Raw genomic sequence first — 19,763 nt, forward strand, 5'->3', positions numbered from 1 at the left:
CTCTTGCCCCAGCCAACCCCTCTGCAACATGTTGAGCTGAGCTGGAACAGCCCCAAGGTGACAGGCTGACTTCCTCGGCCCCCTGCCAGCCAGGGCTGCTACGACCTGGCTCAACATGCTGCGATCCTGGGTGCACATTCAAACTACACCCCAAAGAGCAATACACTCCAGCACGATGTACACTGGAGTTAATTGCTCTGCATTAATTGCATGTGTACATGTGCCTTCTGAGTCTTAATTTTGGGTTGACACAGACCCACAAGCCCCCTGTCTAGACCTGTTCTATGCACTGTTCCCTACTTACTCCTATAATGGCTGAACTACTTTTCTCAGAAGCTCCATTTGTTTCTTTTTCATAGTTTCTTAATGTCACATCTTTACAAAGCTAGCCCAGTTTGCTTTGGTGTCGTTTCAGTATCTATGCTCTTCTTGTTTCCTCGCAGTTTATTTTCTTCTGCACCTCTCACGTGGGAGAAACCTTCCTTGGATGGCAGTTCTACATCGTCTAAAAGATCCTCTCCTGGGTTCCAGGCAAAGAGGAACAGAGTTAATGCTGTCTTCTCCCTTAGTCCACTTCTATCAGAGCTAATTTCTACTGACAACAGCATTGGTAACTTGTACAGTATATGTAAATGTAACTTGTATGATGTATGTAAGTGTATGGAAATGTGATCTGCAACTGACCTACACCTCACTCCTGCTCCCCACTTTTGGTCTTTCAGGCGACTTGGGAGGGAGAAATGTCTCCGCAATAACTCTACCGGGTCACTGCAATCCATCATACATTGACCAGTGACCCTAAAGGCAGTATTTTAACATTTGCTTAATTTTACTGACATTTAAAACAAGAATTTGTGAGGTAAATGGATGATGCAATACCATTCTTTTCCTCACCAGCTCCCATAAATTTCCCCCTTAACTAATAGTGAATTGTGTAACAAGAGTGCAGGGATTTGCAGACAGGAAGGGTGAGGGAATGGGAAGTCTAGCCACTTATTTTCCCATTTGAACAAAACCACCTATCTTAACACTAACTGAAGAAGGATGCAAAGCCTCTTGGCAAACAAACTTGTATTCGGTACCTTTGCTGGAAATGTTTATAGTTTTTCCTGTAAAACATACCAAGAGTGTTGATAGAACAGCCTCATGTTCAGATTGCACAAACTGAAGTGGGGGAGGAGCAGGAAGATCTCTAGGAGATTGTTGTGGAAAAATATTTGCTAGATGAAGTATGCTAGGGCATTGCTAAAGCAAAAAAAAAAAAAAATTCTTTAGAGGTCACTTATGAACCTTAGAGCCAGGGTAAGTTTGTCAGGGAAGAGATTACCTTCTATGCTAAGCTAGGAAGCGTCTTCTCTTTCCAGCATGCTCTTCTGAAAACTATCTATCTGATTGTAAGTTAATTCTCACCATCTTAGACACATTTGAAGCTGATACTGCCCCGTCTGGAAAGGAGGTCACTGAAAAAATGCTGTGTGGCCAAAGAGGACAACAGGGTAGTGATGTGAAAGTGCTAACCTCCCAGGCATTTGAACCATACCTAGGAGAACTAAAGCCCAGTGAGAACACATGGTCCTGTTTTGAACACTTGTGTAAGCAGTGTCTCATTTTGGCTTCCCAAGTGGGTAAAAATTACTTTGTGAGTAAAGCTTGGAAGAGGTACTACTTTTTCCCTCCTATTAGGCCCTTCATGGCCAAAGGGAAAGGCTTAATTTTAAGTTGCTTAAATTTTGTGAAGATTGAACACAAGAAATTGTGGTGCTAGAGAGAGTGTTATATAATCTGAAGTTGGTCTAATAAAAGATATTTAGTTTAGACGGGCCAAAGCTACCATGGAGCTGAGGATGGCATCCCAAATAAAGGACAACAAGAAATTGTTTTTTAGATATATAAGGAGTAAAAGGAAGGCCCAGGGAGGAATAGGACCCCTACTAAATAGGCAGAAGCAATTGGTGATGGACAGGGAGGACAAGGCTGAACTCCTCAATGAGTTCTTTGCCTCAGTGTTCCTAAGAGATGGGCAAGACAAGTCTCTCACTGGGGTTGTAGAGAGGCAGCAGCAAGGCGCCAGACTACCATGCGTAGACCCTGAGATGGTGCAGAGTCTCTTGGAAGAACTGGATGCCTTTAAGTCGGCAGGCCCGGATGAGTTCCATCCGAGGATACTGAAGGCACTGGCCGACGTCATTGCACAGCCATTGGCAGGAATATTTGAATGCTTGTGGCACACAGGCCAAGTCCCGGAGGACTGGAAAAGGGCCAATGTGATCCCCATTTTCAAGAAGGGGAGGAAGGAGGACCTAGGCAAAATATAGGCCAGTCAGTCTCACCTCCATCCTTGGCAAAATCTTTGAAAAAATTATCAAGGCTCACATTTGCGAGAGCCTGGCAGGACAAATTATGCTGAGGGGAAACCAGCACGGGTTCGTAGCAGGCAGATCATGCCTGACTAATCTAGTCTCTTTTTATGACCAGGTTACAAAATGCCTGGACACAGGAGGAGGGGTGGATGTCATATACTTAGACTTCAGGAAGGCCTTCGATACGGTATCCAACCCCATACTGGTGAACAAGTTAAGAGGCTGTGACTTGGATGACTACACAGTCCGGTGGGTGGCGAATTGGCTACAGGGTCGCACCCAGAGAGTCGTGGTGGATGGGTCGGTTTCGACCTGGAAGGGCGTGGGCAGTGGGGTCCCGCAGGGCTTGGTCCTTGGACCGATACTCTTTAATGTCTTCATCAGCGACTTGGACGAGGGAGTGAAATGTACTCTGTCCAAGTTTGCAGATGACACAAAGCTATGGGCAGAAGTGGACACGCCGGAGGGCAGGGAACAGCTGCAGGCAGACCTGGATAGGTTGGACAAGTGGGCAGAAAACAACAGGATGCAGTTCAACAAGGAGAAATGCAAAGTGCTGCACCTAGGGCGGAAAAATGTCCAGCACACCTACTGCCTAGGAAATGACCAGCTGGGTGGCACGGAAGTGGAAAGGGATCTTGGAGTCCTAGTGGACTCCAAGATAAACATGAGTCGGCAGTGTGACGAAGCTATCAGAAAAGCTAATGGCACTTTATTGTGCATCAGCAGATGCGCGACGAATAGATCCAAGGAGGTGATACTTCCCCTCTATCGGGTGCTGGTCAGACCGCAGTTGGAGTACTGCGTGCAATTCTGCGCGCCACACTTCAAGAGGGATGCGGATAACCTGGAGAGGGTCCAGAGAAGGGCCACTTGTATGGTTAAGGGCTTGCAGACCAAGCCCTATGAGGAGAGACTAGAGAACCTGGACCTTTTCAGCCTCCACAAGAGAAGGTTGAGAGGCGACCTTGTGGCTGCCTATAAGTTCATCACAGGGGCACAGAAGGGAATTGGTGAGGTTTTATTCACCAAGGTGCCCCCGGGGGTTACAAGAAATAATGGCCACAAGCTAGCAGAGAGCAGATTTATACTGGACATTAGGAAGAACTTCTTCACAGTTGGAGTGGCCAATGTCTGGAATGGGCTCCCAAGGGAGGTGGTGCTCTCCCCTACCCTGGGGGTCTTCAAGAGGAGATTGGATATACATCTAGCTGGGGTCATCTAGACCCAGCACTCTTTCCTGCCTATGCAGGGGGTCAGACTCGATGATCTTTTGAGGTCCCTTCTGACCCTAGCAACTATGAATCTATGAAGATATCAGATTCACCCAAAGAACCTTGCCTGCATATACAGGTCAGTTGCATCTTATGCGGGGGTTAGGTGCTGAAGTCAGCGGGTAAAGTGAAAATCGCGTAAGGTGAAAACCGGTGACTATACACTGGGTGGGAGGGGAGCAGGGCTTGAGTTTGCATGCGGCGCCCTGCTTAGAGCTGTGTGGCTGGTGGCAGCGGTGCAGTGCGGGGTGGTGGTGGGGATGGCTGTGTGCTGCCCGGCCACCACCACACTGCCGCTGCTGCTGCCGCCTAGTGGCCGGCCACACAGCTCTGGGCACGGCTCCATGGCGACAGCGGGAGGTTTTGGAGGCAGTGGCTGTCACCACCATAATGGGCCTCCAGGTAAGTGGTAGTGCTGTGTGCAAGCTCAAGCCCCGCCCCCCCCCACCCCGCATATAGTTGAATTCGCGCAAGTTAAATGCGCGTATGATTCGACTGACCTGTAATCTGAATATATTTAGTAGCTATTGATCAGGGCCAGCCCTATTTTGCCCCAAGATAAAGTGCTTACAGTCAATAGCAGGACAGGAACAAAGGAACAAGACAAAGAGTGTGCAGCTCCCCCACTTGGCTGTACTGTGCATACACAGTGGGTACATACAGATGTTTGGGGAAGTTAGGGGGAGGTTAGATTATGTTGTTCATCTGGTTGCTCATCTAGAGGAGAATCAGGGGGGCTAAAAATAGCCCCTGGTCAGTGGGGAGAGTTCCTCCCATTCCCCCAATCCTCCCTAAGGACTCTGCTAGCCTTTGTGATCCTGCCAAATCCTGCTAGTCCCTACCAACACTCCTGTAGTTTCTGCTAGCCTCCCCCCACCCCCCCCCAACAATACCCCAACCCCCTGAAGACCCCACTTGCACCCTCAATCCCTTTTGTGGACACTGTTTGCCCCTCTGATTTCCCCAAACCCCCCACAGACTGCTTGTCTCTCCTTGATCCCACCCCCAGTCACCCACAGACCCTGGATGCTCCTGCTGATACCCCAAAGCCTCCCCACTAGGTTCCCCATCCTGACTTACCTTAGATCAGGTGGCCATTTTTAACTCAATCTAACCTTTCCACCCCCAACTTCCCTGAATGTCTGTGTGTATCCAGTGAGCTCTGACCTCACCAGCTTATTGGGGAAGGGTCTGGCAGAAGAACCTGCTTTTATATGGCTCTGGAGCTCAGGGAGCTCCAGCCAAACCCTGTACCGAGCTCATGTGCAGCCCAGCTAAAGAAGGGTGGAACTGTGCTGATATACACTCTCTGGATCCACCCTGGCTTGGAAATCTCTGGGTACATACAAATCTCTGTATATAATTGTAATTTATTAAATTGTTTCTCTCTACACTTTGTACTGTATCTACAGTTGCAAATAGGGCTGACATTTTGATGCGTTAGCATGGGGTAACAGCCATAACTTGCTATTTGCTTGCCCAGTGCACACATCTGGCCCTGCAATTGAGAAGGCTCTTATATCTCTTAGCAGACCCAGTCTGGTTAGTAGGCCAATTAAACAGGATGCTAAAATATGTTCACTGAGTCACATTTCTTGGTGTCTACTATTTCTTGGTGCCTGGGTTTTGTTTTCCTGTAATTACCATATACAGGATATGATGTTAGTAAATGGACTTTTATAATTTTCATTCTGTTTTATTATTTATGATTTCATTTACAGAGAGGAAAGGCAGTCTCCAAATGTCAGAATATTTTGGAACATTTCCATCTGTGAAAGGAAATCTGAAACTCCTGAGTTGTCATTTCCTTTGGAAATATGTATCGCTATTCACTACTTTGAACAAATGTACTATATAAAAAAAGTAAGATTTACAGTACATCTTATATCTTGTACTCATTTAGAATGAGGATATTCTTTTACAACTAGCAATCAGATGCATCTTAGTTGGTCTTCCTTGAGTATGAAAATATCTGTAAGCAGAGAGGTTGGTATCAGTGATACCAGCAGAACAACAATATGTAATACTTCATTGTGCTTTACTGGAAACAGTCATAGGATGCCTTTAGGATTAGAAACATGAACATTTTGAGATTGAAAACAATGGACTACAAATTAAATTCCAGTAGAAGAATTTAAAAGGTTATTATATAAATTGGATAAAATATCCCCTTTATTGCATAAAATAGTACACCATGTGGAATGAAATCAAAGAAATCATAGGGAAGCTAGCAGGTTGTGTAATGGATGCCTACACAGTCAGGTGGGTGGCCAACTGGCTTAGGGACCGCACCCAGAGAGTGGTGGCGGATGGGTCATTCTCGGCCTGGAAGGAGGTGGGCAGTGGGGTCCGGCAGGGTTCGGTCCTTGGACCAGTGTTATTCAATATCTTCATCAGCGATTTGGATGAGGGTGTGGAGAGCACCCTCTCCAAGTTCACAGATGATACCAAATTATGGGGCAAAGTTAACACACAGGAGGGCAGGGAGCAGATACAGGCCGACCTGGATAGGTTGGATCAATGGGCGGAACAAAATAGAATGTAATTCAACAAAGGTAAATGTAAGGTATTCCACCAAGAAAGGAGGAATCCCCAGCACACCTATAGGTTGGGGGATGACCTCCTCAGCAGCTGAGGCTGAGAGAGATTTTGGAGTCATAGTTGACTGCAAGATGAACATGAGCTGGCAGTATAACGAGGCCATCAACAAGGCCAATTGCATCTTGTCATGTATTAGCAGATGCATGACCAACGGATCAAGGGAGGTGATGCTCCCCCTCTATGCGGCATTGGTCAGGCTGCAGTTGGAGTACTGTGTCCAGTTTTGGGCGCCGCACTGCAAGAGGGACATGGAGAATCTGGAGAGGGTTCAGAGAAGGGCCACTTGCATGATTAGTGGGCTCCATGAAAGACCCTATGAAGGGAGGTTGAGAGATCTGAATCTCTTCAGCCTTCACAAGAGACGGCTAAGGGGAGAACTTGTAGCCACCTGTATGTTTATCAAGGGAGGACAACAGGAATTGGTGATGTGCTATTTACCAGAGTGCCCCAGGGAGTAACAAGGAATAATGGGTGCAAACTAGTGGAGAGTAGATTTAGGTTAGACATTAGGAAGAAATTTTTTACAGTAAGGCTGGCCAGAATCTGGAATGGGCTTCCAAGAGAGGTAGTACTATCGCCTAACTTGGAGGTCTTCAAGAGGAGGCTCGACAATCACCTGGCTGGGGTCATTTGATCTCGGTCCTTTTTCCTGACAGGGGCAGGGGGTCAGACACTATGATCCATTGTGGTCCCTTCCAACTCTACAATCTATGAAAGACATACCAAAAGAATTTACCATAGAAAAAGAATCATTGTTGCAAGTACTGTCTATGGAGTTTAGTATGGTACTTTTTAAAAAAAGGAACAAACCTTTTGGCTAGGGACAGAAATTACACATGAGCCAGTATAAGTGATCAGAAACCAGTTCAAATCTGTAACAGCAGAAATTTGGTGCGCATATACCACTTTCAAAACGGCCCAAACCAGTTTAAGATAAACCTGGATGGATGTATTATCAGACTTAACTGATTGAGGTTAAATTGGTTTATTGAACTTCTGTCCCAGATCCCCTCCAAATTCAATTCAACGCAGAGTCCTCCAGCATCCCAGGATGCTTTGCAACTCCCCCGCAAATTCCCCTCACAGGGTGGGCAGGGTAGCCTTGGCCCAACTTATCTGCTTCAGCCAACCAGGGGAGCATGCTTTGGCATCCCTCGGCTTCTGGTTTGGACCACTGCAGGCATTTCGTTGCATTTCCAGAATCAAAAGTGAATGTCTATTCACTTGCTTATTGGTTCACTCTATGCAGCTTATACTAACCTGCGAAGATTGAATTGATTCAGCCTCTGGCTTTTTGACTGTCTGTACCTAGCCTTTATCAAAAGCAAATTAAAGTTGCAAGCCTGTTATACCAAAAACTGGTTAATGCTCCAAACTAGATACCTTTTTCCCGAAGTTTGGTATCCTTAAAAAGTGAACAAAAGGACAAATTTACATATGTAGAAAGTTAATGATACTTAGCGATATTCTATTAATTTGTTATTCTGACCATATACTTTTACAAATACTAAGGAACAAATAATTGGGTGAGCAGTGTAAACTGGGCAGGATGAAAAATGACTGGAGTAGCTTCCATGAGTCTACTCATACGCTTGAAGGTAAGCATGTGCTTTGTGGAATGAGGGCCTAATTTGTTAATTTCCAGATTTTTGAGTACTTTCGTATGGTAGGGTCTTGCCAAAGAATTCTTCCAGTCCTCTGTCCCAGGCACCACTATTGTTCTGAACTGTATGAAGAAGGAGCCCCATTAAAGGAAAAATATGCTAAAAGAATATGCTAATACTTACACAGGAAGGGATAAATTAGGGTGTGAGTGTGTGACATTGTAACTTTAATATTAAGTTTTAAAAGAAGGAAACTAAAAAAGCCCAGAAGCCTTATCATCCTGTGTGTAATATTTGTAATGTCTGCACTGTGCACTTGATTAACTGTATTCTCTTTAATTAATTAATAACCAGGGATCCTGGTTTTCTCTGATTTAAAAAAAATCCTCAATTTTTGGATTAAAAAAGTAATCCAAAATCCACATTTTTTCCACAATGAAAATGAAACACCACTAATATATAGATGTATCTACAGTGGTGTTTCAGTCATGGGAAAATGTGGATTTTGGGATACTTTTTTAATCCAAAAAATGGGGATTTTTTTTATCAGAGAAAAGCAGGGATCCCTGCTTATAACACTTGCATCCATCCATAAATGACTAGTTTAGACCACATGGCTCTCTATTTGTGTCTCCATTCTCCCCCAGCCTCCCCATAAAATGTTCTGATAACTTTGATTCCCACTTCAAATTCCTTACTATCATTACATTACTCTTTTTCACAGAGATTTGATTGTCCCAGAGTCATGATAATTAGTTTCTGTGCCCAGCAGGTTTTTTTATCCATTATCTCTAGAGGTCTGACCAGGAGAAACATTATTAAGTTGGTCATGAGCTGTCAGATTCAGTGATGTGGACAGTTGATATGACAATATGGCCCATTTATGCAGCCATATTGAACTTGTCAGGGTGGAGAAGTTTACCAGGACCTGTCCAAAATTGCTGCTGAGAGGAGATCTACCAATATATATTAGGTGATGTAGTATACCAGTAATACAGCAGTATCAGGAGCTTTATATTACTCTTCCTGAGTACTGGCTGTCTGGTGCCATGTTGGTAAAAGCTTTCTTCACATGCTTGGAGATCAATACTGTCTTACCTAACATTCCTTCAGATGTTTGCATCAGGAACTTAACACTTTATAGTTTTATTTCTCTGCACTATCTATTGCCATTGCAGCAGCTTCTCGCTCAAGCTGGCAGTTGCGATAGAGAGAGAACATTATTTCTTTACCACGTTAAACCCTGTGACAATTGGCTTCATTTGCCATCCTCCTTCCCTGAACTTTTTGCTTCTCATTTTCCTTTCTTTCCCCCTTCTTCCCCCCCCCCCCCCCCCAAAAAAAAAAATTGGACATTCCTTGCCTATTTCCTCATTCCCATTAGCAAAGGAGGATTAAAATTAAAATACATTTTTAAGAAATATTTTTCTTAGAAATAATTAGAGAAGGTGCATTTATTTCTAGTTATGTTAGTGACCTCACTTTTAAGAACTCTAGAGGTGTTCAGGCTACAAAGACTTACCCAACACACTGGTATTTTCAGGCACTATGATGCATTTGCATGGATACCAATTACTGCTGAATTCTACTAGTGTATCATTGCACTCTGTGGTGAGATACGTTCATACTTGAGTCATGAACACTGTAAGGTAAAACAGCCCTTTTACCATATTTATTCAAATAGAGGATGACCCTGATTATAAGATGACCCCCAATAATTAAATTCTATATATGGAAAATTTGTAAATTTGTTACAGTTTTCCAGGTATAGAATCTAATTTTTTTGAGGTTTGCCTTGAATTTGTCCCCCTCCCACTGCTACAGAAAGGAAAATAAATTGGGGGGAGGGGGGAAGGCAGTTAGCCCTTTCCCCTGGCCGTCCCTTTCTTTCCCCTCTCCTTACTGTCAGACCCTGCTCTCTCTGAGCACATGGAAGTGAGGAGTAAATTTGAAAACAATAACCTTGAAATTAAACATGGCCGCAGAAATTTACATGTAGTACCCATGCACTTAGCTTATCTAGAATAGATGCCCCATACCTTTTCTTCCCCTCCATGCTAATTAGGGAAAAAATAACTCCTTTTGCATTCAAGTGAATATGGTAATATTACTGAGGTAGTTTGTTTTCTTTATCACCAGCTGGAAGGTATTGTCTGGACAAATTGCAGCTGTTTCAAACCTTTCCAATATGCCCAGTGACATGGCCTGGAGTAGCATTCTTCCAAGTAAGGACTGCTTTCAGAGCTGCACATTCAGTTACTACCCTCTCACCTTAAAAAAGTGAGAAGGACTTCTCCCTTCAAGCCCTCTACTCCACTCAAAGGAAAGGGGGATCCAAATGCCCATATTACAATCCCCAACTCATACCAGTGAAATTAAGTCACAATCAATCATACAGCCTCAGTATTCCTTCATTTCCCCAAAATACATCAGGCCTATGGGCAAGTCTTCTGCATTGGACATGTCCAACCTTCAAATGGAACCATAGGGTGGCATTTGGCATTCCAAACTCATGGGAAAATAAAACATTTTATAGTGGTTGGTTTGGAGTCTAGGAGGAGTGGGACAATACTTAAAAATGTTTTGTCTGATTTCTCTTCATACTTGTAACCATGCACAGAGAGGAATTATCAGCCACAGACAACCTGTCAAACCTCAAGAAAGTTACAAGAGCTAAGGAAGTTCCATTCCATGTGGCATTCAATCATCCCAGACTTAGTGAGCAACTGTTCACCAGGACACCCAAGGGGAAAATCAGGAGCAATGGCCACAAACTCCTGAAAGATCAATTCGGGCTCAACATTAGGAAAAACTTCTTCACAGTCAGGGTGTCCAGACTGTGGAATAAGCTCCCTCCAGAGGAGGTGCAATCGCCTACCCTGGGAATATTCAAGAAGAGACTAGACAGTCACCTTGCTGGGGTCACCTGACTCCCCATTATCTTTCCTGCTTGATGCAGGGGGCTGGACACCATGATCTTCTGAGGTCCCTTGTAATGCCTTACAACCTATGAATCCCAGAGGGACACAAAAACTTCAGTGTTACAGTGAAGGTTACTTGGAGCATTCTCCAAAGCTCAAGACAGAGCACATTGCCCTGGTAAAGGACATGATACAGGCACTGCAGAGAAAAACGGGGGTGATGGAGTCCCCTTTTGTTATAGAGGTTTAATACTTCAATGCTCTAGTGTCCTGCAAAATGCATAGAACACATGATGCTGGTGCCACCATTTCAATCAGCCTTTCTAGAGGTCCTTCTCACCACATTCTACCCTAAAGGAGAGGGAAAAAAGAAAATCTTCAAAGTATGTCAACTTCAGGAGTTTGGGTGAGCACTCCTGACCAGGCCTAACTACTTAACTACTAGGGCTGCGTGAAATTTTGATGAGTGTTTTGTTTTGAAGCTGTTTGAATGCATTTCGAGCTCAAAACAGCAAAATTGAAATGAAACAAAAGGCTTTGAAAGAGCTTCGAAAGTTCTGAAAGTTCAGTTTTGAAGCAGCCTGGTGGCAGGAAGCAGGGGAGAGCCAGGGCTATGTTCTGCCTCCCACCACCAGGCTGAGCTCCGTGGGGATGGCAGAGCCAGTTGGAGCACAGCCCTGGCTCCCCCCACCTCTGGCTCCTGCCACTGGGCTGCACTCCAACTGGCTTCGCCAGCCCCACAGAGCTCAGGCCAGAAGTGGGAGGCGGGGGAGAGCCAGAGCTGCGCTCTGCCTCCTGCTGCTGTGATGAACTCCGTGGGGCTGGCAGAGCTGGTCGGAGCCCCATGGAGCTGAGCCTGGAGGCGGGAAGCAGGGGAGAGCCATTGGCTAGAGCTGCCCTCTGAGTGGCTCCACCACTGGCTCTCCTGCCACTTACCAGTGCCAGGCTGAGCTCCATGGGGCTGGCAGAGCTGATAGGAGTACAGCCTGGCAGTGGGAGGCAGGAGGAGCCAGGGCTGCGCTCTGAGCAGCTCTGCCAGCCCTACAGAGCTTAACCTGCCCTCCCAACACTGCCGGACTTCTCCCGGGGGTGCGGGCCCCCAGATCTGTGCACAGGATGACAGGAGGCTGCCACTGCTGGCAAGTGACACAAGTTTTGCTTGTCAGCAACTTGGGGTGCAGTTCCCCAGAAACCCCAGCACCTATCTCTTTGAAACTTTGCAGACTTTGTGCCCTCTGAAGGGGCTGCCATCTCTGCAATTTGCATCCAAATCAGACATGAAATGACAAAGGTATAAGCATTTTCATGAATCCCCATTATAGCCTATGGGCAAAATGTTGAAACGTGTCGAATCAGCGAAACAGTTTTGAAGAAACGAAATGAATGGTGTTTTGAAACGAAATGAAATGACAAAATGAAACACTGTCCCTTCGAAATGGTGAAACAGAAGTCAAAACAAAATGCTGCTGCCCGTGCTTTTCAGTTACTTCGGTGTTCTCCTACATTTATCAGAGAAACATTGTTAGCGATGCTTTTTTAAAATCTATAAATGCATTTTCTATGAACTTGTTTATTTAGGTCCACTTAAGCCCATAAACCAAAGAACACCAGTTGCTCCAGGCTATTTACTTCTAATAAGAATAAACTAGAACACATTTGTCAGTTGATGGATCATTCATTGGCCAGCTACACTCTGGCTTTAAAGTCATAAACAATGCATCTGTAACCCTGTTGCCCTGACCACTTGGGCAACTTTATGGTGCCCTCTCTGGTCATCCACTGTTTTGAGAGAATCTCCTCCAGGACTTTTCACTTGGTCTCAAATAATTCAGCATGCATTGATCACACGAGGCACCAGTGTGCTGAGAATCATTCCAGTCTTTTCACAAGGCATCACTCTGCCTCTCCTCTCAGCTTTCCAGAAGCACAGCGTGCTGACATTCTGCAGCTGCCCAGAAAAATGTTAAACTGCTCATTTCTCATGTCCAACTGTCCAACAAAGCAGAGGCTCAGAGCACACAGTGTTTGAGTGCTCTTAATCATTCCAGCAAACAGGCACATGTTTCTGAAAATTCATAGCATCCTGGACTTTCCCTGATCACTCCTAATTAGTATGTGTGTTTCTTCCACAGTGATCAGGTAAACTTTTGCAGTGAGATATGGATATGCCTTTGGCTGTGCACCAGGGGTAAAGAATACACATTTTTGGCCATAGCTACAGGTCCAAAATGGCATTGTTACAGTAAAGTGAATGGAGGCCAGGAAGGGATTTTTGGGATGTTTGAACACAAGTACAAGAATTCCTGTAGTTTCTGGTATGTATCCCACAATGCACTGCATGAAAGAAAAATCAAATCACAGAGCATAGAATGGAGTGGTGCAACTTGGTGGGACCAAATCCCAGTGCTTTGTGGGATACCTGCCCAGAGTATTGAAGAGTTAATCTGCATAAACACAGAAATGTTGAGATGCAACTATTAACTGCTATAACTGATATCTGGGGACTGATTTCAGTTCATTACATTTAAATTTGGCACTGAAAGTGAACAGAGTGGATTGCTATAACATCACCAAGCAAACAAGTCCTGAATAAGTGAAACTTGCTGCTGTGAAATCTAAAGCAGACTCTTGTGAAATTCCAGGGTTCTAGGACTGCTAGAGTTTAAGAAAGAATGACTTAAGTGCCATTCATCTGAGGGTTTTAGGCCCTGTAAATAAGACCCATAACTTCCCTGTAAGATGTAGACTAAATGGTTTAGACCTCTCCCAGTACTGACAGAGATAAAAACTACTGTGGACAAGATTCATTCAGGCTTTTCTACAAGTAGATTTAGCAGACCAGGGCTGTGAAACAAAGGTACATCCACACTGCAGCTCAGCTAAACAGTAGTATAACTAAGGGGGTGCACCTGCCCTAGGTGCCAACTTTGGGGGAGAAGGGGAAGTCACAAAAATAGCTGCCACTGCTGATGCTGGCCTTGTACTGTTATTGGTGGCAGTGACCTGGCCACTGTCACTGCTCTGTGCATGGCTTGCCCCACAGGGAGCGCATCTACATGAGATGCTAACTGTGCAGTAGGCGAATAATACTGTGCAGTAGCACGACACAGCACAAACAGTGCTAGCATGTTACTGTGCAGTATTAGGCTACTGTGCAGTAGCATCACTAAAAAGGCATTTGCCAGTGCTACTGTGCAGTAACTCTGTTTACTGCACTTTTATTTAGTATTTGACTATATAAGTACTAAATAATACACTGCACATAGCATCTCATATAGACACGCGACCAGGGTGTAGAACTGCCCAGCTTTGCCCCTGCATATGGATATACCTAAGGTAGCCTTAAACTAGCTAGCTTAGTTGCTGCTAGCAGAGGAACCATGCTAGACAATACCACAGAACAGGGTGACCCTTTGAATTATTTAACCTTGTTTCTGGGCTGGGTATTGCAGCCTGCTCTGAGGTTGGTGCTGCCATAGGTACACAACTAACAGCACCTGAGCTTCTTAAATGAAAGCTAATTTGGGACTGTCCACAGGAACTGTAGACACTGTCATGACAGCAGTATAGATATACCCAACTCCTATACTTTACATTCAAAACAGACCTGTCTCCTGTGTTATTGTTTCATGCAATTTCTGAAGTAGGAAAAAGCATCTGAAATTGTGATATATTCTGACATAGCTTCAATATTGCCCACTTATTCAATAACACCTTTTTGCAGTTTATCACAACCGCCTTGCATCAGTTAGGTAAGCTCTTTGCTTCCTGCATAACTGTTAGTCTTTAAACTCCCCTAAAAAAATATGAAGAGTAATAGGGAGATATTATTTCTTTTGAATCAAGGCTGGTTAGAGTATTAATGTTTTCATGCACTTTAGACTTTTGTGTGGAGAGGAGCTGTTTTCCTATCCTGGCCTACAGTCAGTAATAATGATGATATACTGAGGTTCCAGAAAACAAAAAGACAACTTTGTTACTTTTGAATAGCAGTGTTTTCATGTTTTACAAAAGAGGACACTGTGCAGAGATCTGCTAGTTTTGTTTTGTTTTTTAAGATTAAGATGATGATGTATTTTGTAGTTTTTCAAAACAAAGTGTTAACATTTTTTTGAATGCTTGCTTCCCCCTGCATGTAACACTACACTATGCTTGCACTGTCTGGTTAAAATTAGATTTCCTAAATGTCAGTTCAGCATATTGCTGCCATCTCATTTTAACAGGAGCATGTAGCTTGAAGCGTTTGTAATTTCTTATCTGTGTTGTTATAGACCTCTAGTAAGCAAAAGCTAATTGGAATGTGCATACATTTTATTTAGAGGATTTATGCATATTCATGGTAAATTTACTATTGTTGTGCCAAATTTAGTTAATCATTGATTAAATAGTTCTAAATAATAATACTAAAAAAAAAAGAGGACAAATGGAGCTATAATGGAACTATAATTTCATTCATTTTCACAGTACTAGTTTGTCCATCAATTTTATCTGTGTGGCTTTTACATTTTCACATGGGTAAATTCTTTTTGCTGGCAAAGACAACACTTACAGAAGTGTATTTAAGTCATAGGGTGTGTCTACACATTGCCATACGGCAACATAGCTATGTGCTACATTGCTGTATGATGCTATATAGCAATCGTTTGGGTCTATACATGATTGGCAGCTATGTTGTAGCGGCGCACTCCCCTGGTATAGCATGCCACTATGGCCACATAGTGGTGAAACGTAACCATGCGTTGTGTGCATGGTGCAGTATGGGTGGTTACTGCGCTGTGCTTTAATATTTCCAAAAGGAAGTACTAAAGCATAACGCTGTAGCAATGTCGCTGTACAGCAATGTGTAGACGCACCCATAATGTGTCAAATTGCTCTTTTGTTAAACCTTAAAAAAAACATTTCCAATTTATTCAGTGGGACTATGATTTGACCTATTTAAAGGCCCCTTGTGAATTCTCCCCTAATTAACTTTCTTGCAGTTCTCCTAGAAGGTAGGAGCGTAAGTAGGGGGGTGGATGAATGGCACCCAGGGTTGGTGCCCCAGCTTAGGAGGAGCTCCATAGTCATCCCTCACTCTGTGAAGTCTAGTGCTGGTAGCAAAAACAGCCCAATGTTGCTCTTGCAGCACCAGCAGCTGGGTGCCTAGATGCCATGCTGTTGCTGTAAGAGCTATAGCTAGGGTTGGCAGACCATGTGGCAGTGGCTGCATCAGCAGTCACAGCCAGGGACTGTTTTAGAGTCCCCAACTCCGCTTGTTACACCTCTTGCTGGAAAGTTTTGAGATGTTGGCTCTGGCCTGGATTTTTTCCCTGACTCCATAAAAAGACTTCTTAGGCAGAATCCTATTTCATGTTATGACCCAAAATGGCATTGATCCATCTATCTAAGTACTATTTTTGACACTTACACACACGGTGATTGCATGCTACTGGTAGTGTGAATATGAGGCATGCTCTGTAGCTGAATGTTTGCCTATTCACACAACACATGGAACAGGATCAACAGCTGTGCATGAGTGCCAGAAATGGATTTATGTGGCTTATGGACAAAGCAGTATTCTGGTGTGTAAAGTGAAATGGGGTTTTGTCCATAAGTTCTCTTTGTAACTCAGTGCACCCCTTGGTGGGCTGCTCCCCTCTGTTTGTTTGCCCTATCCATGCAGGGGGGTGCAGCTTTAGCAAGGTCCGTTGCCCCTATAGGTACCCTAGGGTAGGAAGGAACACTGCTGCTTGCAGTTGAATAGTGCTGCTATGTAAATTATCATTTTAAAGACCATCTTTTTTAGTATCTTAAAATATATCAGCAAGATACTTCTCTACACATACACAGGAAAAAAAACAACCCGTCACCGAAAAAACCTGAATCTAGTAGAAATTCTGTGGTCAAAGGTAAACTTCTCACATTTCTTTTTACAGTTTTACAGATTACTCATGCATAGTTACTGTATCTCAAACTCATACCATATATGTTTAAATGTTAGTGCATACACCGGTATTTAACTGATGCTGGCAAGTTGCTTCATTGTAAAGGTAAGCTTAAAATCAAGCATTTGCTTCCCCTCCTTAGTTATTGCAAGAAGTGTTCTAAATCTTGTCATTGTTATTTACTTTTGTTATCCTGATGTATATGTAGTTTCATACTAAAAGTAGACAGGAACAAGATGTAGGTCATCCAGCCCCCTGCCAGTCAGCAAAGCTTTGCTAGTGACAGTAAATTTGTCAAGGCTTTGACCAAGACACCTCTAATTGTCTTATAGTTCAGCTTCCACCTCCTTCCATGAAAGGTCCGTACATACAGCTATCAGGTAGTTATTTCTAATATTCTGTTGTTTTATATTCATACCATTACTTCCAATCATATAAACAAAAATAGTGACCTTCCTCCTTAGGCTTGCACCTTGAAATGCAGTTATTTGAGGATGGTACTTAAATGCCCTCCACTGATTGTTGTTCCTTGTGCCCTTAAGTTCTAATAAGATCACATTTACTTACCTTCTAATCTGAAGATGGTGAAATGTGGTCTGCAGTGAAAAGCCCCCAGAGCGTTCCCTGCACAGTTCATCCAAAGACCCTGGAAAACCCAAGTTGCAGTAATAACTGAGGATGCTCTGCTAGTTACTTTCCACTCGTTTGATGCAGTGGCAGCAATAATAGCACCAATTCCACCAAAACAAAATATAAAAGCTACAATCTGTATTCCTAACATGCTTCTTGAATCTCACTGTATTCTGAGCAACTAGCAATGTCACTGTGTGGGCAAGGAGTAGTATGTCAGTCATCTGGGCAAGCAAAAAAAAAGGTACAACATAAGCAAATTACACTTGAACAAGTATAACAGAAAGTTAATGTGGATGCAAACCACTTTTCATGCTTGAGTGATTAAGAATGATGCAGGTGATAGAGAGATTTAGAAAGAAAAGATATTATTTTTAGAGGTCATTATCAGTAGATATTAAAATGTATTAATGTGTAATTTAATTCTAAAAATCATTTTAATTGTTTTCATATTTTTCTCCTTTTTAGTATTCCAGTTAATGCTTAATTTTTAGTTAATTGGAAACTTAAAGTTTGCATCTTGGAAAAAAGTGCAGAGTCCAAATTGTAGAATGCCATTTAACAGATTTAGAAACACATTTTTAGAAGATCAAATATGATTTGGAACATATGATTTAAAAGCAGCTTTGAATTTAGCTGTAAATAGTTCAGCTGGTAGTTCTTTCTCCAGGGCTTTAATCTCTTAGGGATAGGGGCTGCAAAGATTTATGATTCTCTATTATTGTCTATGATTCTATGATTAAGGTCCATATGCCTGTGGTATAGCTGGAATGATGTATAGAAAAGGACCTCCATTATGAATAGGACCTTACTAGTCTTTTTCCTTGGTCAAGAGTCAGGATAGCAGCATTTCAGCTTATAAATTCTCTTAGGATCTCACTTTCCAGCCTCTCTCTTGGCTGCCTTGTGCTCTGGTTTCTTCCTCCTCAGTTCTGTCAACCTTCTATGAAAGCATACCTTCTTCTGCACATTGAACACTTTCCACCCTTGTCCTCCCTGCCTCCTCACCCCCCGTAGCAGTTGCCTTGCTTTCCATTGAGCCAAGACAACAATCTGCTGGGATTTCTGACATAGTCATATCAGGAGATGGTGAGAACACACTGTGACATTTGAACTTGAAAGCTGCCTAATATCTGCTCCACAGATGTTTTTAGTGACCAAGTTTTTATTCCACTGAGCAGAGATGTCATTGCCACCACACTGCACGCTCATATCTCAGTCATCACACTCACATGCCACTATCTCAAAAAAGGCTATAAAAGGTGTTGAAACACTACTGAGATGTTTCGTAAGGATGGCTCTCCCATGTTAGCTGGGCCTGGCACTGGTGCAACGGCTCTGAGAGGCAAGGTTGTACAGAACCTAGATTAAACTATGAGAAGGATTTCTTTTTTGGTCAACTAATTGATTCACCTACCACGCTCCAAGTACAAATGGGAAGTATCTATTAATATACTTAAGACATGACAAACTGCTTTGCCAAAAAACATTGAACAGACATCAACATATAAAAGATTCTACAACAAGGATGATTATACTTAGGAAGCATCCAATTCCTCCCAGTTGTCAGATACTACAGTAAGGTGCCTATGGCAAATAATCTTTCTTGCCATTAGCATTTTAATAGGATAGAAGAGAATAATTACAGTCTGGGTAAAAGTAGTATAAAATGGATATACAACTAGTTGGATCATCATGATCCAAAAAGGCACAATTGAATTGGACCTCTAAACAGCTCAATGTTTAGTTGGGAGGAGGTATGCAGTGAGATTCCCCAGGGGTGCGCCCTGTTTAGTGTCGTCATTAATGATTGAAGGATGGAATTGATACACGCTTAGCAAATTTGCAAATGACAACAAACTGGGTATATTTTCAGACACTTTGGAGGATAGGATTAGGATTCAGAATAACCTTGTTAAACTGGAAAATAGTCTGCAACTAATACAATGAGATTCAATAAAGAAAGAAAAAAGTCCTACATTTAGGATGGAACAATCACATGCACAAATACAGATTAGGGAATAACTGGCTAGGCTACAGTATTGTAGAGGGGACTTGGGAATTATTGTGCAGTATAAACTGGATGTGAGTTGATGGTGTGCTCTTGCAAAAAAGGCTAAGAGCATACTGGGTTGTATTAACAGAAGTGTCACTTGGGAGTCCAAAGAAGTGATTCTTCTGTTCTATTCAGCACTGAGACCTTATCTGGAGTACTGTGCCCAGTTTCAGGTATGAAACTTCAGGAAAGAGGTAAGCAAATTGGAAGGAGCCCTGTGGAGAGAAACAAAAATGCATAAAGATCTAGAAAACATGACTTACAAGGAAAGGTTGGAGAATATTAGATTATTTTGAATAAGAAAAAAAAAATGAGAAGAGATTCGATAACAGTCTTCAAATTTTAGAAGTGATTATAAAGAGGATGGTGATAAACCATTTTCTTTGGCTGTAG

General features: G+C 43.1%; 1 protein-coding gene across 1 annotated transcript in view; it reads right to left on the reverse strand.

The window, feature by feature from the left end:
- CLDN10 (claudin 10) overlaps positions 1 to 17,527 on the reverse strand; it is a 105,573-nt gene extending 88,046 nt beyond the window's left edge. Inside the window, exon 1 of the mRNA XM_019486957.2 lies at positions 17,252 to 17,527. Within this exon, the coding sequence (XP_019342502.1) occupies positions 17,252 to 17,465 (214 nt within the window). The 5' untranslated portion in view covers positions 17,466 to 17,527. The remainder of the gene's footprint in view (positions 1 to 17,251) is intronic.
- Between the last annotated feature and the right edge of the window lie 2,236 nt (positions 17,528 to 19,763).

The sequence above is a fragment of the Alligator mississippiensis genome, chromosome 1, assembly GCF_030867095.1.
Source record: "Alligator mississippiensis isolate rAllMis1 chromosome 1, rAllMis1, whole genome shotgun sequence".
NCBI classification, from domain to species: domain Eukaryota; kingdom Metazoa; phylum Chordata; order Crocodylia; family Alligatoridae; genus Alligator; species Alligator mississippiensis.